This window comes from Cavia porcellus, unplaced genomic scaffold (genome assembly GCF_034190915.1).
Source record: "Cavia porcellus strain 051 isolate PalLab524CR breed Dunkin Hartley unplaced genomic scaffold, mCavPor4.1 scaffold_5, whole genome shotgun sequence".
NCBI classification, from domain to species: domain Eukaryota; kingdom Metazoa; phylum Chordata; class Mammalia; order Rodentia; family Caviidae; genus Cavia; species Cavia porcellus.
Window position 1 is genome coordinate 16040803 of NW_026947488.1, and position 24927 is coordinate 16065729.

General features: G+C 39.3%; 1 protein-coding gene across 1 annotated transcript in view; it reads right to left on the reverse strand.

Moving 5' to 3' along the window:
- LOC100725189 (papilin-like) overlaps positions 1–24927 on the reverse strand; it is a 133720-nt gene that overhangs the window by 17781 nt on the left and 91012 nt on the right. Inside the window, exons 11-12 of the mRNA XM_023564182.2 lie at positions 20545–20763; positions 3385–3543 (exon numbers count right to left, since the gene is read on the reverse strand). Of these exons, the coding sequence (XP_023419950.2) occupies positions 3385–3543; positions 20545–20763 (378 nt within the window). The remainder of the gene's footprint in view (positions 1–3384; positions 3544–20544; positions 20764–24927) is intronic.

Below are 24927 nucleotides of genomic sequence, written 5' to 3' on the forward strand. Positions count from 1 at the left end.
AGTATTTATGCATTCAATAATTGGATGATGCCTGAGATTTGATTTTAGGAACTACAAGATATTAAAAAAATGTCCAGTGGTGCAAGACTGTAATCCCAGTACTCTAGAGGCTGAGACAGGAAAATTTTTCAAGTTTGAGACCATCCTGAGCTACACAGTGAGTTCAAGCCCAGATTGAATTACACAGTAAGATCCTGTCTCAAACCAATAATAATGCTTGTTTATTTGTTTATATGTATATAGTATCACTATATGCCTAGTTTGTTTATTTGTTTATATATATGAAATTATACAGGAGGAAGTTTCATATATAAAGTAACCTCGATAATTCAAAAATTGTTGTGTTCGAATAGTGGATACATAAATGCTTAATATCCTACATTCTGTTTTCTTTTTGCATGTTTGCAAGTTGCCATTATTTAAAAAAACATCTGTAGCCAGTCATGATGTCATGGAAGAATACAAGGGAGAAAACATTTTGTCTTTATCTCAATCAGTGGAGTGGCATTCCTGGAACTTGTTATTGGTGGCTGCAGCCTGCTTTCACAAAGCATTATCATAATACAGTTTTGCAGGCTCCATGTAATTTTCTCTACCAGCCATTCTAAACCTGTGGTAATGGACCTGTATAGGTTGCACTTTTATAGCATCCACCTGGAGTTTGACAATAGCTATCAACTTATTCATCATAATCCCAAGAGACAGGATCCAGGCTGTTGGTTCCATCATCTGAAAAACAAAAGCTGCCAAAAAATTCTCTCAGCGGTCATTTTTCATACCTGGAGTCATCTGAAACATTATCCTGTATTTGTTGTATTTGATCTATTTCTTTAAACAATCGTTCTGATAACAGTCTCGCAGATTTCATCTCTTTAGAGTAAATGAATCCCGATCCTCCTCCCCAGATAAGGATTGGGCCTGGACCATGCCATGAGTTAGTCAGGGAGTCTCGCCATAGTAGAGAGGCAAATTGCTTTTGTGTTTCAGTATGTGAAAAACGCATGGTAGCTGACTCTCCAGCAGCATCCAAATTTTAAAAATTAAGGATCAAAGGGCATGAGATAGAATATTTTTATGTGTCCCCCTTGTGGGGTACCATTCCCTTTTTTATTTTATCAATAGTGAGTTTTAGGGAGAGATGTGCCCTTTCAACTATGCCTTGACTTTGAGGGTTATAAGGTATGCCTTTGATATGATGAATATTAAGATGTTGACAGAAAGGAGCAAGGCAGAACTAGCATAGCCTGGACCATTATCAGTCTTTAATTGTTGTGGGCATTCCAAAACTGATAAGGTAGTTAACATACGGCTAATAACATGTTTGGTAGCTTCACCAGTCTGGGGAGAGGCATAAATGAAACCACTAAAGGTATCTATAGTTCCATGAACATATTTAAGATTGTCAAACTCAGCAATGTGGGTGACATCCATTTTCCATAATGCATTGGGGATAAGTCCTCTAGGATTAACCCCAAAGTGTGGAACTAGGATGTGCGTGGCACAAGAGGGGCAATATTTTCCTTTCTGTCTGGCTTGCTCTCTGGTGATCTTGTGCATAAGACGGAGGTTTTGAGCATTTCGATGGTGTAAATGATGACTCTATTGTGCTGAAGTAACATTGTCATTGTAATCACTAGAGTTAACATTAGCTAAAGTACAAAGGAGAGCTTGGGGTGGAGTGTCCAGGTCTGTTGCATGATTACCATTGGCCAGAGGTCCTGGTAACCCATAGTGAGCACGTAGATGTCCAATAAAAATGGGGCAAGTTCTTTTTATAGTAAGCACCTGTATTTGCCTAAACAGTTCTCCAGTGCAGGAGGCACTTTTGATTTGTCCAGCTGTTTCTAGCAGGGCACAAAATGTGCAATATAAGAGCTGTCAGTATGCAAATTCAAGGGCTCATTGGGAAATGCTGAAAGGGCTACAGCAACAGCTTGGAACTCTATGATCTGGGCTGATGTATTGTTTGTTTGGAAGGATACAGTCACTACTTAACATTTGAGCAGTGACAATGGTATTTGGGCTAGCCATAATTAATCCCATTTGTGCCAGTGGATCTCTACCCCAAAGATTTGTTGGTAATCCAGCTATTACATATGGTATATTTAAGGCCTCGTTGATAAGCAGTTTCAATGTCAGCGTTATGAGGGATTGAACTCACAGGCTTACATTTGTCAGGCAGGTGCTTGTGCCACTGAGCTAAATCTCCAGCCCTGGGGACTGAACTCACAACCTTGTGCTTGGCTGGCAGGTGCTCGTGCCATTGAGCTAAATCCCTGGACTTTGCTTAATGCTCATGAGAGAGGAACTCATATCTCCCTTAAATTGCTTTTGGGCCTCTCTGTTGGCATAGGCATCCTCCCCTATTTAACAAATCAAGGTCCCACCCATTGCGGGCTTGCATATTGTGCCTGGCAGTCTCTTTGCAATTTTCTATATATTCTGATTTCCACAAAACATAATCCCCACCCGATAAAGTTCCTTGGGTCAATCCTTGCCAATCTGTAGGTGTGAGCCAGCCGTCAGCCAAAGAACTTAAGACAGCAAGAATATACGTGGCTGTGTCTTTCTACTGTGTAACCACTGTTTTTAATGCTCTATTCAGGTTGAAATTGAAACCAGAGTAGTCTCGAAAAACTCCACCATCTGCATCCATCATTGCTGTCACAGGGAAAGCCTTCATACCATCTGGCTTTGACATTGGATCAGGCCAGGGGGGTAAATTTAGAAATCATGCCTCTCAACAGGGGTAGCTGAGCAGGAGAAATCCCAGAGGAAATTCTGGGGTTAAATTCACTTTTCATTTAAAATTTTGCTATTTTCAGCCTTTCTAATTGAGCTATCAAATCCTGATGTAATTTTTTCAGTTTAATTTGTTGTTTTAAAAGTTCAACTTGGTCCCTAAATTCCTTCCTAATATCAAAAGTTAGATACGCTAAAGCCAGAGCTGTACAGCTGTTATACCGTATGGGGGAAGGGCACGTGGCTACCGGGTCACCTTGCTCCCCAGTTAAAGTTTAGCCCTAATGGACAATTGTTTATTTATTTTTTTTTTACCCTTCACATCTTGAAACCCTTTCTTAAACTTTTAACCAAAATCTCATGCTGGCTCATTTCTTTTCCCAGTGGACACAATTGCTAAACTGTTTTTCCCTCTACCCTTTGTGTCTTTAAAGTTTTCTAAACTTTCTTTTTTTTTTCTTTCTTTTTTTTTTTTTTTTGTCTTTTTCCTTTTTATCGGTAGCAGGGATCGAACTCAGGACTGCCTGCTTGCCAGGCAGGTGCTTATGCCGCTGAGCTAAATCCCCAGCCCCAAGTTTGCTAAACTTTCAACAAAAGTCACCCACTGGCTAATTTCTTGTCCCATAATTGCTGTTCACTTACCAGGGTTCAGCTGCGTGGTAGGCTCCCATGTTGGTCCTGTATTCTCCTTTACTTGTTCTCCTTTAGGCCCCAGAACAGTGTCGCTCACTAAGTCCACTGTTCTTGGGGCCGACATTGGGGGGGCACTTGACCTGGCATGTGGGTAAGTCCACAGAGACACTAGAGGGGGAGGTTAGATGAAAAGGAAACAAGAGTCACAAAGAGTGGAGACAAGTTGAGGAAGTCCAATCAAGTCTCTCTGTATTCAAGGAATGATTATCAAACATATAGGGTATTGAGGAGGAGGGATTTGGATGCTGAGACATCAGCAGGTAACTTAGCAACACTGGCAAGACTGAGGTTTATTGGTCAGTTCAAATTTCCTGCATGTGTGCGGGCTCATAAGCATAATTCCTGAACAGTGGACCAATCTATACAAGTTATGCAAGGTGCTGCTAAATTACCAAACTTAACTCCTAGAGGGAATTAATGTGGTGCAGCCTGCAGGTGTTAGGGTAGCAGCCAATTACAGGGCTTTCCACTGGAACCATGCCTAGAAATTTCCAAATTTGCCCTTAATCTGTAATCTCCCTAGATTTCAGAAAAAGTAGACCTTTTAGACCTCTCCCTCATGAGGTCACTCCTCAAGGGGGAGCAATTATGCTGGGACAGGACCCAATTTTGTCACCTTTCCAAGAAGAAACCTCCATTTCAATATGACAAATGAATTATTTCCTAAAGTGATGAGGCCCTCACAAGCTCTCATGGATCCAATCTTGAGAAAACAACCAATAGGATCATAAATTGACCAGTTATGTCATAGCTGTTAGCTATGCCAAGAAACAAGCAATCACCTTTTTTCACCATTTCTGGAAAACCTTAAAGCTTCTGGAAGCCTCCAAAAGATGGATACTGACTATTGTTATCAGTCCTTTCCAGCATGGTCAAACTCCTTTCTTGCTCTTCACCATTGTTCCTCTCTTTTATTATGTATTATTAATGGAGCTCATGGCTGTCTCTTCAGGTCTCTGGATTTTGTCTCAGAATTCCAGTATCAAGGCCACACTGGTTCAGGGAGCTGACTGTGAGGCCAAAGTCCAAAGAGAATGACAATCTCTGAGCTGGGTTTCAGGATTAAGTGGTACCGTCTAGAGTGCATTTGATACAACAAACTTATAGTCATGAAATGGACTTGGAGTTAAATCTTTCTAATTTCTCAAAACAAAACCCAAAACAGCCACCCTAAAAAAAAAAAAAAAAAACAAAACAAAACACCAAACACAGAGTTTGACCATAGTCAACCTTCACTTCTGTTTCTTCAGGTTTTAACACAGAAAGGGAGAGTGAGGGAAAGAACAGGATAAGGTAGAATTTTTTTTTGAGAAGGTAGATTTTTTTGGAGTAGAAACGCTGGTCTCATTCTCTTGGTTGCCGACCACTGAGGTGGCAAGGAGGGCAAGGAGAGCTGCAGAGAAGCAGGGCTCATGCATCTTGCTGACCTGGACTAGGGGCTTCTTTGCAACTGGAGGATGCTTTGAGACCTGAACTGGAGGCTTCTGTGCTGAGTTGTGGAAAGGTATTTAAGGGGAGGAGAAGGTAGGGGAGGAACTGATACTCCCTTAGAATTGCATGATTTCTCGCAGGCAGATTTCCTGATTTTGGTGCCTGAGGCCAACAGTTTCAGCCATTGTCCTTCTAAAGCAGTATCACTGTGAGCTACATGGGATCTCCCTCATGATGTGGCTAATCTGGGGTGAGCTTCCCCCTTTCCAACCAGTACTTTCACAGGTCCACGGTCCTCTCCTATAAAATTCACCAAAGAAAAGGCTGAGGTAGGAGGATAATATTTTAAAGGCAGCCTTGCATTTTAGTAAGACTCTTTCAAAGTGGAGCACAAAAGACCTGAACAGGATATAAAATCTACATTGAAATATGAACACCTTTGTTGTATACCAATAATAAGCTAGCTGAAAAAGAAATCAGGAAAAAAAATTCCATTCATAATAATTTTAAAAAGTAAAATTCCTAGAAATCAACCTAATCAAGATGGCAAAAGCGATTTAGAGCTGAAAATTACAGATCAATACAGAAAGAAATTGAGGAAGATAGAATAAAATGGAAATCCATATAATTCATGGATTAGCAACATTAATCTTGACTTTTACCCAAAGTAATCAATAAATTTAATGCAATCCCCATCAAAATTTTTCCTTCACAGAACAAGACAAAATAGTCTTAAAATTAATACAGAAATAGTATACCAAATCCTGAACAGCCAAAGTAATTTTTGCTCTAAGCAAAAATGATAAGGCTGTAGTTTGAACAGGCAACAAGCATCAAATTCTTTTATTACCACCTCCGCACCACTTTCATTTGCTCCCCTACAACTTTCCCCACCTCCTTACCCAGCGAGCTGGGACAACTGGCTTCAGTGTCCACCCTGACTGTGTCTAGCAGCCATTCTCCTCTACTCCACTCCAATATAGGTGCAGCTTCACTACTGGGTTGGCAGCCCTCCTCGCTTCCACCACTTCAGAGACTACCATTGCCTTCTGAAGAAAATATGGATTTCCTGTCATCATCAAGAAGGGAGGGATCTGGATGGACCCCCTGTTGACACCACCAAATCCAACAGCCAGCTTTCTACATTTCAGAAATCTGATATCCAATCAAATGGAAGACCCTTTGCATCAAGGAGTTGGAAGACAATTCTTTATTATTATGTTAGCAGAATGGGGAGACCAAGTCCAAATCATCAGCCCCAAGTCAGCTTTAGGTCTAATTTATATGGGATATACAAGCAGGAGGTACAAAGTTGATTTTGGTTATTATATAATTGGTTACAAGAATTAAGTCATAAGTTGTCAGGCAGTTTTGTTTCAGGCAGGTGAGTCAGAGGGGTGCTTTACCATAAGGCAGGAGAAAATAGGGAGGGAGCTGGGGCTGAGGAGGTGGTTGAAAGGAGGCACGTCCTTGATTAGTTATCTCAGTTGCATTGTCTTTGAAAATAGAAAATGTTTATCTGTCAGACAGTATGCACAGTCCAGATGGATGTGGTCAGATTGAGTCAGGTGGAGCTATCTCTAAGTCACAGCTGACATGGTCAGTTCAAGGCCAACTTAGTCAAATGATCTGTGTGGTGGGCTGGGTGAGCATATCTTGTTTTAACAAAGCATCAGAATGTTGATTTTTAACTTTTCTGTCACATTTAGAAGTTTCCCTTGTTTAGCCCTGTTCCCTCTCTGGATCAGCACCATGACAACTGAGACTCATTAAACCCTGTACTGATGATGGGTCTGTATTCTGACAATCACAGGACTGAAGCTGCTACTTCAACAACACTCCACAGGCACTTTTCAGGTTAGTCTAGAAGGGCTCCCTCCACTGTACTGACCCCTCACCTCTAAACCCAGAACTGCAGCACAGACCCTATCAAAGACTGACTTTGGTGGTTGTGTAAATCTGTGTGATTTATTTTTCAGGTAATATGGGCTTCAAAATTCCTATAAATCTGCTCAGGATTCTTAAGCTGAGTATTGTTGCCAGACCAGATAAAACCTGGTCAGAAGATGTAGGTCACTGGGGGTTCAGTCTAGGGGCATACATTTTATTTGTTCCTCCTTTGATCACTCCTTACTTCCTGTCTGCTGTTCCATGAGCACAAACCCTCTGCTCCTATGCCTCTGCAATGCTTCCTTGTTTTGGAGCCAGCTGATTATGGACTCAAACCTTGTTATGGCTTGTGTCTAGATGCCCCTCACCAATACCTCATGAAGTCATAGGTGGAGCTTTTTTAGAAGTGGCTGGATCTAGTGTGGGTTGCTAAGGTTAAACGTGTGTGATTGTTTCACTGATTGGTTTGGAAACACCCTCATCCTGGTAGCCAAGATAGAGAATAAAAGGGACAGAAAGATGTTATCGAGCTCACTGATTGCTTTGCTATCCTCTGTACACCATAAGTGTTTCTCCTCTGTGAGGCCTATCTGCCATAACCCCCTGCATAGGAGCCAACTGCTTAATTACTGAAACCTCTACAATCTCTGAGCTACATAAACTTTTCCCTCTTTACTCTGGGTGTTGAGCATTTTGTCACAGCAACAAGAAAAGTAACTAAGGCAAATATCTATCAACTAAATAAAATAAACCTTTTGTGCTTTAATTTGAGCTATCTGATATTGTATCCGAGACAGGGAAAGAAATTAAGATATTTGATAACTCAGAAGAGGGATTATTGCTGAGATAATCCCTGACCATGTGGTTCAGAAGCCTTTGGGACTGGTTCAAGAGAGGTGTTTTGAAAGGTTTGGAGATGCTGGTTGGAGAAGCAGCCCTAGAATGCTATGAGCCAAAGTCGATGGACACTTTAAATTTGAGCTCAGGACATGAGAATGCTGATAGAAATCTAGATGGAAAAGACCAACCTCAAGAGGTTTCTACTGAGAACAAGGACTCCATTCACATTTGGAACCCAGACCATGTGTGTTGTTCTCTAGCACAAATTTTGTCTTCATTTTGCTTTTGTCCTGATATGCAGTGGAGACTGAGATCAACAACAGCAGCTTACATGCATCATGTACATGTGTCAATGCCACACAGGAAAGTAAACATGATATATCAAAAACACATAGAAAAAGTAAGGAGATCAACAGATGATAGAGAGGGGAGGGAAGGATAGGAAAGGGGATTAAAAAGGAATTAAGATGTATTATTTGTGATGCACTTGTACTAACCCTGTACATGGAATGTAAACCTTACATACTGCCATGTGTAGAAAAGCAATCAAGATATGGGTAGAGGGTGAGGGAAAGTAGGGAAGCAGATGAAAAAAAGGCGTTAAGATGCATTATGTACATGTACCAACTCAGCACAAGGACTGCAATACCATGAACTAGAAAAATGTTCTAAGAAATAAAAATAATCAAGTTTTTTTTACAAAGAGAAATACTGGCCAGCCCAGCTTCCAGCCACACTAGACAGAGCTCTTTAGGTTTCCAGACCTTGCCGGGCCATGCTTGAGAGAACTTTTTTCAAACCTGGGAACTGGAGCTGCTGGAGTTACACAACCCCGCATGACTAAGGAGAGTTTAAGATCATTGCTCCCAGTGATCAAGCATGTGCCCAGCTTCCAGCTATACTACACTAGGCTTGGGAGGTTTTGTAGCCCAATGTGACCATGCACAGCTATTTCAATCAGGGGGGCTTGCGGCATGTGAAGTGAGTTCCAGTACATCAGTGCTTGCACAGGCAGAGCTTTGGACCATCACTCACAGTGGTTAGGAACCTGCCCAGTTTGCTGGAACATGAGAGGTGGTATAGGAGGTCCAGTAATCTAGATTGGACCACGCTTAGTAACCTCCATTCAGTCCCAGGAGCTGAAGGCATGGGATGCAATTTCCAACACACCTAGGGCAAGATTTGGGACATCTCTTGAAACACAGAAACAGATGAAAATGACAAAATGAAACATACAAAGCAAGCTCAAACCTCCAGCCCAGGACTTCCAGGAGAACATGGCAGACAGATAGCAGCAGCTAAGGAGCTTAGAATTCAGGAATGGTGCAGAGTAAGGAATCATAAGCAAGTGGAGATTTGTCTTGCTGACCCAAGAACCAACCGGGCTGAGAGAAACCAACTGGGAATGCAATCCTGGTGCTATAACAGGAACAGAAAAGCCTCAGCATGGAAGTCGAAGCCCACGCCATTGGAAACCGTGATTTGGGTTTCCCGGCGCTGCTGCTGCGTCTACATCGGCTCGGCAGGGAGAGAGATGAGCGAAAGCTCCGAGAACGGGAATCAGTGAAGGGAGTTGAAAGCAGGACAGGCAGGGAGCAGTGCATTGACTTGCGGTGAGTGAGAGAAACTGGGACTCTTCCACGGTTTTGGAGCCTCCAACAGAGGACATTCTGGGACCAGCAGACTTGCGGTAACAGGGTGCTGCAGTGACTTCAGCCACATATCCCTGTCTCAAGCGGGATTGGTGAGCAGTGCCTAGCCTATGTGATGCTGTTGGCTGAGACCCAGTAGGCCAGCACAACCCAGATCCCAGTGCCTGAAGGTGACCTGGAGGGGCAGGCCCCGCATAGGCTGCCTGGTCTGCAACTTCCTAGTGTGTGGTGGTGGGCGGGAACACCTAGGCAGCGCAATTCAATCAGACTGTGGCTGACAGGGAAGGAAGCTGGGCCTCCTATACATGCTTGCATATATAAGGAACAAAGAATATGGGAAGAGGCAGCAACAAGAAAGGCTCCTCGGCCCCCAATCCTGAGAAAGAGGCAATAGCAGATACAGCACCAATAGATATAAAGCGCTATCTCCAGAGCCTCATAGACAAGTTCAGGAATGAAGTTATTAATGACCTGAAGCTAGAAATAAGCAGAATAGTTAGAGAAATGCTAAGCACCACCCAAGAAAAAACAGATGGTAGAATGGAAGAACAGGAAAAGAGGGGAGAATTGTTTGATGGAGAAAATAGAGAAAGCATAGAATATGTGAAGCAGGTTCAAAGAGATTACCAGGAAACTAAAAACTCTATCGAAAACTGACATAACAGCTTGAAAGAAACTAAGGACACATTATTTGAACTGGAGGGAAGATTTGTAATATGGGAGAATGAAATGAAAAACTTCTTAAAAATAACGAAGAAACAAACAGCAATTATACAAAGACTAGAAGATGATAATAGGATCCATAACTTGAGAATTAAGAACATAAAAGAAGAAGTAGAGACACAAACAAATGAACTACAAAACTACTCACAGAAATAATCCAGGAGAATTTTCCTAATTTAGCAAAAGGTAAAGATACTCAGTTGTATGAAGCATACAGGACCCCAGCAACCTACAACCCAAGCAGAGAATCACCCAGGCATATAATAATTAAAATTCCAGAACCCAATACAAGAACAGAATATTAAAAGCCGTCAGAGACAAGAAATAGATCACTTACAACGGAACACCCATCAGAATTACAGCAGATTTCTCTTCACAAACCATCAAATCACAAAGAGCATGGGGGGAAAAATTCAAGCTTTGAAAGATAATCTCCAGTCAAGATTGATATATCCTGCACAACTATCCCTCGAAATTGATGGAAAAACAAGGTGCTTCCAGGATAAAGAGGAACTAGTGGAATATGCAACCACCAATTCAACTCTACAGAAAATACTGCAGGATATTCTAAAAAGGAAAAATACAAAGAATCCAGAAATAGTGGCAGAGAGGCCACAATGAATGGAGCAGAAAGCAAAATGCAGAAGACAAACTGACAACTAATGACAGAAAAAGAGCTCAACAGAAATGAGGCAGAGAAGATTGGATGATAGGAACAGCTATTTTGTAGAAAATGATGTCTTAATAGGTAATACTGATTTAGTATCATCTTGTTTTGAAGTCTCATTAAGCTTTTGTTCTTCTGTCTCCATTGGTCTAAACAGGTTGTATCTTATTGGATTTTATTATGTATGATAGTATAAGCAAAAACTTTTATAGACAAGAAGATTATACAGAAACCATTGTTTATTTTCTGTTAGTTGATTCTAAATACCCTGTAATACTGTCATTCTCTTAAATGGTTTTACATTGTTTTGATATATTTGATGCTACAGTACACAAAGCTATACTCAAAAGATTTCAAGGAAAAGAGACAATATGGTAACTACTTTTATGTTGGGATTATCTTGTGGTGAACCACTATTTTGCTTAAATGGCTATGTTTTGATCTGTGCTGTTTTGCCCTCTTTTATCTCAATCTGCATTTTATTATTTACTTTCTTATTTTTATCCTTTTAATTAAGGGAAAAATAAATAAAAAATAGCAGGATATGTTATAGTAACCCACTTTGACTTTCCATTATCTTGATTTAAAGTCCTGTATTGCTCTCACCATCTTGTTTTGACTGATGTTCCTCTATTCTGTTTTGCTTGATAGTACCAGGTTCGAAAGTTTGGGCAACATCTGTGAAGATAGTGGGATTCATTATGACGCCCATTCTGGTTGACTATTATCTACTTTTGAAGACCTATAATGTCTCCAAGTTTTGGTTTTGTTGGTTTCGTTCTTTACTGTTTTGTTCAATTTTATTATAACTGATGATATAGGCAATTCTATTAGAGAAAGCAGGAGGCATTATGGTAACCATTGTTGATCACCTTGTATTATGCTTTTATATTATCTATTATGTCCACCCTTTTGATTTGACTGACTCTGTTCTGTTATGTCACATTTGGTTCTACTCTCTTCCAAAAAGGTAATAAGAACTGTGGGAGCAACAAACCTAAAATGTGTAATAGTCATTGTATAAAAGAGAGGAAAAGAAAGTGCTCTAAATGATATAACTGCATGTATATTTAAGTGTATAAGATAAATATGACATCACTGAGTTTTGTTGGATCATGGAACAGGACTGTTTGCAGTCTCACTGTTGGAATGTCCACTTTATATGCTTTAATTTTGTAACTTGAACAATTATTTCTAAGATGACAATATGTAATCCATTAACTAGTGATTTCCTATGTTTGTGTTTTTCTATGAATCTATATAATTTGTACCCTTTCTCTGCTTTTTTTCTTTTTCTCCTTAAATAAAATTAAAAAAAAAATCTCCAGCCCATCCCAAGAAAGACTAGGAGCCATGTGCATAGAAGAAAATATATGCCATACACCTGAAACTATAGCAACTGAAACAAAGAAGCAACTCTGGGAAGCTTGAAAGTAATTCAAATAAGAAATCATCTCCCAGGTAAAAGAGGAATTGGTAAAAGAAATGAAAGAAATGCTGAACACATCTAAAGAAGACAAAGTTAAAAAATTGAGAGACAAAACAAAAAGATATAATCCCTGGATGAATAATATAAGATACAAACAGAATAGATGCAGCAGACTCAAAGAGATATACAGGAAATCAAAAATTCCATTGAAAGTTGTCAAAACCACCTCCCCAAAAGTGAAGATAGAATTTCAGACCCTGAAGACAAGATTGCAGCTAGTGAACACAAGAGGAAAGATCTCTTAACAGTAACAAGGACTCAGGAAATAACAATTCAACAGCTGCAAGATAATGCAAAAAAAAAAAAAAAACAACTTAAGATTGGTACTGATAAATGAAAAACAAGGGGACAACATAAATGATATCAAGAGACTATTTGCAGAACTAATAGCTGAAAATTTCCCTAACATGAGAATGGAAACTGACATGTGGATTAGAGAAGCATACAGAACTGCAAATCGCTATAACCAAAATAAAACTACATCCAGACATATAATAATCACCATCCTAGAAATCCAAAATAAAAACATAATATTAAAAGCTGTTAGAGAAAAGACAAATCACCTATAAAGATATCCTATCAGAAATAGGGCAGACTTCTTAACACAAACAGTGAAGTCAAGAAGAGCATGCAGTGAATTATATCAGATCCTAAGGAAAATGACTTCCAACCTACTGATGTACCTTGCAAAACTGTCCTTCCAAATAGATGGGCAAATAAGATACTTCCACGACAAAGAACACCTGAAGAACTTCATGATCACCAAACCAATCCCAAAGAATACTGAAAGACAGTCTAGATACACAAAGGAAAAGACACTAAGCAAGGCAGAAAATTGAACAGAATGGAAGGATGAAAATGCAACAGCAGAAAGATAAAATGTCAACAATAAACCAATATATAACAGTTATAGCCATTAACGTAAATGGTCTCAATTTACCAATTAAAAGAAATAGACTGTCATAATGGATCCAGAAACAATATCCCATCAAATGCTGGTTAAAAGCAACCCATCTAACCCAAAATGAAACACACGGGCAGAAAGTCAAAGTATGGAAAACAATTCTTCATGCAACTGGACCTCCCCCCCAACAAAGCGGGGATAGCTGTTCTGTTTGCAGATAATGTGAGCTTCAAAGCAAGAATGAGCCAAAAGGATAAAGAAGGTCATTCAATACTTGTTAGGGTAAAAATTCAAGAGGAAGATTTAACAATCTTAAACATAAATGCACCAAATTCTAGAGCACCCAGCTATACAAAGCAAGTATTAACAGAAATGAAAAATCAAATAAGCAATAACACACTTCTAACAGGAGACCCTAACACACCATTGACACCAAGAGACAGATAAACCAGACAGAATATCAACAAAGAAATAACAGAAATGAATCACACCTGTGAACGAATGGGACGTGATAGACATACACAGAGTGTTCCTGCCAACAGTATCACAGTATATATTCTTGTCAGCAGTACATGGGACAGTCTCTAAAACAGATCATATACTAGCCCACAGAACATACTTAAGTAAAAGAAAAACACTTGAAATTATCCCACGCGTGTTATCAGGTCAGAGTGCCATGAAACTAGAAATTAATCATTAAAGAAACTGAAAAAAACCACACAAACACACGGAAATTGAATAATACGCTCTTGAGCAATCAGTGGGTCGTAAGGGAAATTAAAGAAAAAATCAAACAATACTTACAAGAAAATGAAAATACAAATACAGCTTACTAGAATCTGTGGGATGCAATGAAAGTGGTACTCACAGGAAAATGTATTGCACTGAGTTCCCACGTCACGAAAACAGAACAAACACAAAGAACCGATGCTACACCTCAAACATCAAGAAAGAGAACAGCAAGTGAAGCCTAAAGCCAAAAGGAGGGAGGAAATTATAAAAAGCAGATCAGAAATTAACAAATAAAGACTAAGAAAACAATCCAAAGAATCAAAGAATCAAAGAGTTAGTTCTTTGAAAGAGTAAATAAAATTGATAAGCTCCCAAACTTATTTAAAAAAGGAAAGAAAAAACTCAAATTCATGCAATAAAGAATGAAAAAGTGAAGTCACTAGAGGCTCTGTGGAAATACAGAAGATCAACAACACTTATTTCAAAAACCTCTACTTTCATAGGCTCGATAACACAGACAAAATGGACAGATGCCTAGAAACAGATGAAGTAGCAAAGCTGGGTCAAGAATATGTAAAACTGCTGAATAATTCGATTTCTATTAATGAAATTGAAACTCCTAAGTCCTTACCTGCAAAGAGGAACCCAGCCCCGATAGATGCACTGTGGAAATTCTACAAGAAATAAAAGAAGACTTAATGCCGACACTCCTCAAACTCTTCAATGAAACCAAAAGGGAAGCAATTCTTCCTAAGTCATTCCTGGAAGCAAATATTACTGTAGTACCAAAACCTGAGAAAGACCCAACAGAAAAAGAGAACTACAGGCCAATCTTCCTAATGAACATAGATGCAAAAATCCAAAATAAAATATTCAGAAACAGGATGCAGCAAATCATCAAGAAGATTATATACCACGAACAAGTGAGATTCCACCTAGGAATGTAGGGATGGTTCAACATAGGTAAATCAATAAATGTAATCTACCATATCAATAGAGCCAAAAGCAAGAATCACATGATCATTTCTATTGATGCATAAAAAGCTTTTGACAAGGTCTAACACTCCTTCATGATAAGAACCTTACAGAAAATTGGAATAGATGGTCTTTACCTGAATATGATAAAGGCCATCTATGTCAAGTCAAATCCAGAATCATATTTAATGTCCGAAACCTGAAGGCCTTTACCTTAAAATCAGGCACAAGACAAGGATGACCCTTATCACCATCCTATTCAATGTAGTACTGCAAATACTAGCCAGAGCAATTAGAAAAGAGAGAGAAATAAAAGGAGTAAAGACAGGAAAAGAGGAAGTTAAATTATCATTATTTGCTGACGATATGATACCCTACATAGAAGACCCCCCAAACTCCATAGATATAATAAATGAATTCACCAATGTAGCTGGATAAAAAGTCAATACTCAAAAATCAGTAACATTCCTATATACTAACAACAAACTCCCTGAGAGAGAAATAAGAGAAGCCACCCTCCACACTAGCATCCAAAAAAATGACATACGTAGCAATTAATCTCATGAAAGAAGTAAAGTATCTATACAGGGAACAATTATAATTGAAAAATAAATTGAAGAGGATCTCAGAAAATGGAAAGACATCCCTCGTTCATGGATAGGAAGAATACATATTGCGAACCTGGCTATTCTTCCCAAAATGTTATAACAGATTCTATGCAATCCCAATGAAAATACCATCAACATACCTCATAGATCTAAGGAAATCACTGCTAAAATTCATGTGGAACCAGAAGAGACTTGAATAGCAACGGCAATTCTAAGCAGCAAACGCAAGGCTGGAGGCATCACAATCCCTGACTTGAAATTATACTACAAATCTACTGTAATAAAATCAACATGGTAGTGAAATAAAAACAGAGCCACAGATCAATGGACCAGATTAGAAGATATAACCACAGCTACCAACACACTCAACCACCTTTCTTTGATAAATGGGCTAAACATGTTCACTGGAAGAATGAAAGTCTCCTTAATAAATGGTGTTGGAAAAGCTGGCTCTCTATATGCTGAAAACTAAAACTGGACCCATGCCTATCACCATGTACTAAATTGAAATCTAAATGGATCAAATATCTGAATTATAAAACAGAAACATTAAATTTATTGGAAGACAAATTGGGTAAAAATATTGAAGATATATGAGCAGGTAGAGAATTCATGAACAGGACTCAAACCGCACGGGAAATACTTGCCTGAATCAATAACTGGGATCATGTCTTATTAAAATGTTTCTGCATGTCACAAGAAATCTCCAGCATAGTGAAAAGCAAACCCACAAACTGGGAAAAAAATCTTAGGGAACTGTCCCTCAGGCAATGGACTGCTGTGTAAAACACATCAAGATTAAAAAAAAAATTCAGACCACCGAAATTCAAAGACCCAGTCCAAAAATGGGCATCTGTGATAAATACACCCTTCTCAGGTAAGGTAATACAGATGGCAAATAAATACATGAAAAAATGTTCATGATCATTGGTCATTAGAGAAATGCAAATTAAAACCACACTGAGATTCCATCTCACTCCTGAAAGAATGGCCAGGATCAAGAAAACTATCAAGAACAAATGCTGGAGAGGCTGTGGGGAAAAAGGAATGCCCCTGCACTGCTGGTGGGAGTATAGACTGGTGCAACCACTGAGAAGGTCAGTCTGGATGTTTCTCAAATACCTGGGATTGGAAGGCCCATTAGATAAGCTATTCCACATCCATATTCTCAGAAGAACTGAAAACATCATACCACAATGATATATGTCCACACATTATTATAGCAATACACTTTGTCATAGTCAGATCTTGGAAACAATCTAAGGGTCCAGAAACTGAGGAATGGATAAAAAAGTTGTGGTAATTTTATACAATGGAGTACTACTCAGCTATAAAGTGGGATCACATAGAGATATTTATAAATAAATAGACACATCTTGAGACCATACTCGTAAGTGAAATAAATCAAATTCACATGTATAAATACAGAATTGTTTCCCTAGTGTAAGAAATGATAAGAATACCTAAAATTATGTGGTAGTCATGATTTTGAATCATATTGGTATGAAGCCATGTGATGCTTTCACTCATTAATTGGAATGATTTTAATCTGCTTTGTTCTATTTTATTTTCTGTGATAGTATGAGTAGCTATTTTGAAGAAAACAAGACATCATAATAGCTAGTGCAGAATTAATATCATCTTGTTTTGAAGTCCCATCAAGCTGTTGTTCGTCTGTTTTCATTGGTTTTAACATGTTGTATCTTACTATATTTTACTATATAAAATAGTATAAACAAAAATTTTGATTGCAAAGAGATAATATAGAAAGTGCTGTTTGTTTTCAGTTAGCTGGTTCTAAATACCCTGTAATTCTTTCATTGTCTTGAATGGCTTCACAGTGTCTTGATACGTTTTCTGCTATGGTATATGAAGTTATACTCAAATAATTTCAGGAAAGAAACACTATGGTGACTACTCTTATGTCATGTTATCTGGTGGTGAAACACAATGATGCTTAAATTGTTCAGTTCTGACCTGTGTTTTTCTGTTACTATGTTTTATTTAATCCTAATCTCCTCCTTTTTTTCCTTTAAAAAATTCACTTATTTTTTCTTGTTTTTTAATCAAGGGAAAACTAAATTAAAAAGTAGCAAGATATATTATACTAACATTTTGTTTTCTATTAACCTGATTTGAACACCAGTATTGCACTCCCCATCTTGTTCTGACTGATTTTACTACATTGTTTGGTTTGATAGTATCGTTTGAGGGTACAGGCAACCACTTTGAGGGTAATAAGATTTGCCGTGATGCCCATTATGGTTTGACAATTATATTCTTTTGAAGTTCTGTAAGGTCTCCAATGTAGGTTTTGTTGGTCTTGTTCTGTACTGTTTTGTTCAATTCTATTATACCTGATAATATAGGCAACTCTTTTTAAGATAGCACGAGGCATAATGGTAATCATCTTTGATCACCTGGTATTCGGCTTTGCATCATGTATTATGTCCATCCTTCTGTTCTAACCGACTCTGTTTTGCTTTGTCACATTTGTTTTTTTTTTTTTTTCTCTTCCAGGAAAAAAAAGTTACAAGAACTGTGGGAGTGATAAAAACCCAAAAAGTGTAATTGTTATTGTAAAAAAGAGAGGAAAACAAATTGGTCTAAAGGATAGGACTGCATGAATATTTATGTGTGTAGGATAGAAAACCATATTACTGAGTTTTTGTTGGAGCATTGAACAGAACTGTTTGCAATTTCACTGTATGAATGTCCACTCTGTATGCTTTAATTTTGTAATATGGACAACTGTTCCAAAGGGACAATATGTAATGTATTAAATAGTGATTTCTTACTGCATGTTTCTTCTTGAAATTCTGTATTACTTGTACCTTTTTACCACTTTGTTTTTTTTCTTTAAATAAAAAAACTTCAGATCCCAAGCTCACACACAAAAACACAAAAAATAAATAAGCTTTAACAGTGAAGGGTGACCGAGGTTTTGTGAAGCTTTGGCTAGCCATCAAGAGGTAGCTGCCTCTTGGGATTTCTGTCATGGGATTGCTGCCTAAAACTGGTAGGTCTCAGCCTGAGTGTGCAAAAAGTAAAGTGCCATAACTCTGCAGAACAATGCAAAATACCACCATCTCTGAAATGGCGTCAATTAAGGCTTGCTGTTACAAACACCAGAATTCACTCATTAGTTTAATCAGAAAATACTGAAAATATACGGCTGAGGGTGTGGCTCAGTGTGGAGGAAGAACTTAGAAAGTACTTAATGAAAAGGCCAGAGAGAGGAAAACTAAGTGTCACTGCGGAGCTTTAGGGTGCAGGGTCACAGGGGTTTTAGGACTCCTGCAGGAAGCAGACAGTTGGATGTAGTGATGAGAGATTCTGTGGTCAACTAGGGTGATGAAAGTAGAAGCAACCTATGGGTCCAGTGAATAGTTAGAAGGGAAAGGGAAATATGAAAATCGTCATAGGTTGTTTTCTGGACACTATTAATTTTGTTACTTATGCCATTGTAGGATGATAACATTACAAAATGATCAGGGTAAGCCGGGCGTGTGGGTTAAGCCTATAATCCCAGCACTCTTTGGGAGGCTGAGGCAGGAGGATCCTTGAGAGTTCGAGACCAGCCTAGGCTACAAAGTGAGCTCAAGGCCAGCCTGAACTTCACTGCGAGACTCTGTCTCAAAAAGACAAAAATAAAATTATCAGGGTATCCTCATCTTCAGAGGTATTGTGCAAATGAAAGGTATGAGTGGCCCCTGGCCTCCACCATTTGCCTAGACCTCTTCTAGGAGTCTCAGATGAATCCAGGTCCCTGGTTCTCAAATAACTACAAAAGGCTGGGACTATAGATGAGTGTGAAGGCCAGGATTTAATCTACAGTATTGGAAAAAGTATACTTTTCTCACTGTGTGTATAATAAAGGATACAACACAGGAAGAATCCAAATAGCCAGATGCATGGGATGGTCCCAAATGACCAGATCCATGCTATCTCTGGGGTGTAGCTCTCTCCTAAGGATATCAGTATGTTCACCAACACACAGAAGTGTTCCAAACTCTCTATTTGGTGGTTTAATCAAAGCTTCATTACCTAAGCTTTTGAGTTTGTTATGTTTTGCATTTTTTCAAGACAGGGTCTCACTATGTAGTTCATACTGGCCTTGAACTCACTATGTGCACCTTTCCTTGATTGGCCTCAGGGAGCAGAGGGCTGAGCCTGCTCCTTGAAATCCCTGGACCCCTGGATTTTGCTCCCGATTTCCAGCAACAATACCACAGTGGGATAGAGAGGGGCTGGAGGCCATGGAAGGGCAAGGAGCAGGAATAAAAGAGTTCCAGAGTTGGGGTCTGAGGAATGACATAGCTGCTGCTGAATGTGTGGTATACTAAAATTATAATAAAATCATGAAATATTCCTGGAGGTAATACTCCTTAACTCCCTAGGAAAGCTCAAGAGACAGAAAGAGGTTTGCTTCAACCCAAAGCCTCACCTATTGAGCACAGAGGAGAGGAGAAGCAGATGACCTAGCCCAGTAAGTTCCTGATACAAGGTGCCCATGTGACTGTGAGGAGAAAGAGCCACATACAGGTAGAGTCAGCTCATCAATTTGAATTAAATGGATGTTTCTGTGGAACCTGTTCCTGGCAGAACATATCATATCCGGGTTGAGTGGTTGAAAATTGTAAGATGAAAGAAAGGAAGGAGCCGATATCCACCGAAGGGTTCTGTGATCATCCCACTTGCTCAGGCTTCCTGTTCTGGTGCCTGAGCCAAGTCTCAGCAACAGGGCTGCCCAAACAGTAACACTGTGAGCTTCCTGGATCTCTTTAAATATGGATTCTGACTTGGTCAATCTGGGGTGAGCTGCCTCCGTTACCACCAGTGCTTACATAGCCCCAGTGTCCTGTCCAATGAAACTGGCTGTGGAAGAGTCTAAAAGGCTTCTAGAAGAATGGCATTTTCAGGTCAGAGTGGGTAACTCAGTAAAACTCATTCGAAATACAATGAAGAAGGAAAGAATGCAACATCAACATTAAAAGTTGATAGGTTTTCTATACACAAGCTAGGTGACAAATTCCATTTACAATAGGTTTTAAAAAATTATAGTCCTAGAAATCAGTCTGGTCAAGAAGATAAAAGACATCGATGGTGAAAATTACACAGGGATGAAAGAAATTTAAGAGGACATCAGAAGACAGTAAAAGCTCCCCAGTTCATAGATTGACAGAATTAATCCTCACCTTGTGTTCCAGCACTTGCAGTTGTAGTGAGCACCGTGGGATTCTGTCCACAGACCCTCATGCACTCTTCCTTGGTCTCAAAGTTGTTCTGCTTTTCTCTGCAGCCACCATATAAAAAGGCTTCACAGCGTCCGGAGTGGGCATTGTAGTAGTATCTGATCAACAGAATCCTGCAGGGACCCATGAAGGAACGCTCCAGGCAGAAGGCAGGCCGCTGGACTGCAGGGACAGCAGAGAGTCTGCATTGAACTAGGGAAATGGTCATGCAGGGCCATCCACATGGCAAACAATGAAATCAAACACCGTATCTGGTGAGCAGTGGGCAGGAACTGAACGTGCAAAAACTCCATTCTATAGTTTGTTTTCTGGACATTACATTAATTTTGTGAAGAGTACCATTATATGCTGAAAATGTAAATATGGTTATACACACCACTGAAGTATTTATGCATTCATTAATTGAATGATGCCTGAGATTTGAGTTAAGAAATACAAGTTATTAAAAAAAATGTCCAGTGGTACAAGCCTGTAATCCCAGCACTCTAGAGGCCAAGACAGGAGAATTGTTGCAAGTTTGAGACCAGCCTGGGCTACACAGTGAGTTCAAGCCCATCTTGAACTGCACAGCAAGACCCTGTCTCAAACAAATAATAATGCTTGTTTATTTGTTTATATATATATATATATATATATAGTATAACTATATACATAGTGTGTGTCTTTATTTGTTTGTCTATATACGAAATTATATATATATATAATATATGGGAGAAATATATATAGGATAAATTGTCGTATAGATACAGCAATCTCCATAGATTACCAATGGTTGTGTTTGAATAATGAATACATAAATGATTAATATCCTACACCTGTTTTCTTTTGTACATCTTTGCAAGTGGCCATTATTTAAAAAAAATTCTGTAGCCAGTCATGATGTCATGGAAGAATACAAGGGAGAAAACATTTTGTCTTTATCTCAATCAGTGGAATGGCATTGATGGAACTTGTTATTGTTGGCTATGTTGAAGACAACAAAAAAAATGGCATATGGTGGTGAGTCTTAACACCTTCTTTATATATCATTATTTTGTTTTACTCCTTACAAAATGCTTGGGGTCCTTCTATATTTCAAAAATAAGGAAATATTTAATGCACAAAACATTGTAATTTTGAAAATTAATACATTGCACAAGAATGTTGCAGTATGTTGTGTATTAAACAGAAGTATGATGTCTGGTGACATCACATTTCAGTGCAGACTTAAATAAATGCTTGGATAAAGTGGCTGTCAGTCTTTTGTAGCAGCAGACTTCACTTTTCAGTGAAATCTGTTAGGTCTGTGGATGCAGAGCCCAGAGCATCATCCTGAGTGTTCTCACAACAACACTTTTTTTCCAAGCCCTGAAAAGCTAAACTTATTGCTTAAGACCTATTATGGAAATCTTGAAACTAAAAGTTCTATAATGTGTGATTGGTAGCTTTCAATGGCTACATGGCTTGAGGTAGGAAAATGAATCACTCTGAGGCATCTGTCTCAGGGCAGATTTCAAATTCTAATGCCTTGGCTATATAAACGTTGGAATTCCACTACCCATCTTTGAGAATTCTACTGAATGATTCTCAGAACTCAAGAAGGCAATCTGAGCCTGATGTAATGGTCCATGCACGTGATCCCAGCATCTAGAATGCAAAGGCAGGAGGATCACAAGTCAGAGTCCACCCTGGACAACTTGGACCTTGTTCCAAAATAAGAAAAAATGAAATACAAAATCTGATGAGATAACTTAGTACAAAGGCCTAGGTTTAATCTTCAATACTGTGAAAATCAATGAATTAAATTAATTAATTGAAAATAAATAAAGAAACTAGTGTTTATGCAACGTTACATGGGAATTGCTTGAACAGATGCATAGGTCACCCATGTCTTATTTTGGGTGTGCTTGCTCTCTACTCACCAACATGTTCACCAGTATGGAAGTACCCTAAACCCACCATTAGGGTTTTCATTGAGGTTTTATTACATAGATAGCAGTGTTCAACCATTAGAGCTTTAACTCTCTCTCAGTGGTCTATTCCCCTCCCAGAGGGTAGAGGGTAGAAAGAAACTCAAGCCCACCAATCATCTGATTCATGTGTTTGGTAATAGGTGCTGCCTCTTGGGCCAGGGCTTACAGCATCTCATAGGCACACACGTAGCAGCAAATGCCCAGAGTTCCAGGAATGCCATCCCACTGATTGAGACAAGGAGAAACTGTATATTTTTCACTATATTGTATCAGGGGCCCAGAGGTTAGACATGCTGATGAGCAATGGCCAACTGAAACCAATAAAGTTTGGTATCTCTGCCCTCATTCTCATGTGTCTTTCTGATTACCTTAAAATGTAGGATCAAATGTCTGCTCGGCGCTGCCTGAATGCATGTTGATTATCTACAATATGAGATTTATTAACCCTAAATATACCTATTCTATCACATTCGCTTCTAAGCTTAGGCACACCAAGATGAGAATAATCAAAATACATTTCAGGTTTTTCAGGGACACTCATTTGCCTGCTTTCACAAAATCCACATTGAGATCTCCTGGAACCTGATCTGGCCTGCGGGCAAGTTCTTGGAGACCCTAGAGGAGGAGTGGGGATGAAAAGGAAACAAGAGACACAAAGAGCAGAGACAAGTTGAGGAAGTCCAATCAAGTCTCTCTTTACTCAGTGAATGAGTATCAAATACATAGGGTATTGAGGAGGAGAGATTTGGATGCTGAGACATCAGCGGGTACCTTAGCAACAGTGGCAAGATAGAGGTTTATAGGTCAGTTCAAATTTCCCTCCCATGAGGGCTCATAAGCATAACCCCTGAACAATGGATCAGGCTAAACAAGGTATGCAAGGTGCTGCTTAATTACCAAATTTAACTCCTAGAGGGAATTAAGGTGGTGTGGCCTGCAGATGTAAAGGTGGCAGCCAATTAGAGGGCTTCCCACAGGTCCCCCTTTACTTTAAAATATAAGAGGCATATAAGAGGCTACATCCTTGAGGAGACTGTGCCTGTCTTGGGTCAGGGCACTTCTACAGGGGGGCCAACCTAGCTTCACCCATCATTGGAAGGCAGGGCAGCAAGAGGCCCAGTTCCTGTCTTAGGTGGAGGTTGGCATCCCGTGTGAAGCCCAGTTGCCCATCTCTGTCTATCCAGTCTATCACACCAAGGCAAGAGAAACACAGCTTGCAGCATGCTTCCACAAACCATTATCACAATACAGGTTTGCAGGCTCCGCATAATTTTCTCTATCAGCCATTCTAAATCTGTGCTAGTGGACCTGTATAGGTTGCATTTTTAAGGCATCCACCTGTTGTTTGCAAAAGCCATCAACTTATTCATCGTAATCCCAAGAGACAGGATCCAGGCTGTTGGTTCCATCCTCTGAAAAACAAAAGCTGCGAAAAAATTCTCTCAGGAGTCATTTTTCGTCCCTGGAGACATCTGTAACATTATCCTCTATTTGTTGTATTTGATCTATTTGTTTAACCAATCGTTCAGGCAGCCATCTCCCAGATTTCATCTCTTTAGAGAAATGCTTGCTGATCCTTGTCCAGAGATAAGGACTGGGTCTGCACAATGCTATGAGTTAATCACGGGGTCTCTCCATAATACAAAAGCAAATTGCTTTTGTGTTTCAGTATGCCAAAAATGCGTGGCTGCTGACTGTCCAGCAGCATCCAAATTTAAAAAATTAAGGATAAATAAGGCATGAGATACAATATTTTCAAGTGTCCCCCTTGTGGGGTACCATTCCCCTTTTTTATTTATTATCAACAGTGAGTTTTAGGGAGGATGCAGCCTCTTATATTTTAAAGTAAAGGGGGACCTGAGGGAAGCCTTGTGCTCTTTCAACTATGCCTTGACCTTGAGGGTTATAAGTTATGCCTTTTACATGATGAATATGAAGATGTTGACAGAACTAGCATAGCCTGGAGCATTATCAGTCTTTAATTTTTGCGGGCATCCCAAAATAATAAGGTAGTTAACAAATGCCTAATAACATGCTTGGTAGCTTTGGCACTCTGGAGAGACACACAAAGGAAATCACTAAAGGTACCTATAGTTACATGAGCATATTTAAGATTTCCAAACACTGGAATATGGGTGATATCCATTTGCCATAATTCATTGGGGATAAGTCCCCTAGGTTTAACCCCAAAGTGTGGAACTTGGAGCTGTGTGCACAAGACAGGCAATTTTTATTATCTGTCTGGCTTGCTCTGTGGTGATGTGGTGCATAAGAAGGAGGGTTTGACCACTGAGTTGGTGTAATTGATACTCTTTTGTGCTGAGGTAACACTGTCTTCATAGTCACCGGCGCTAACATTAGCTAAAGTACAAAA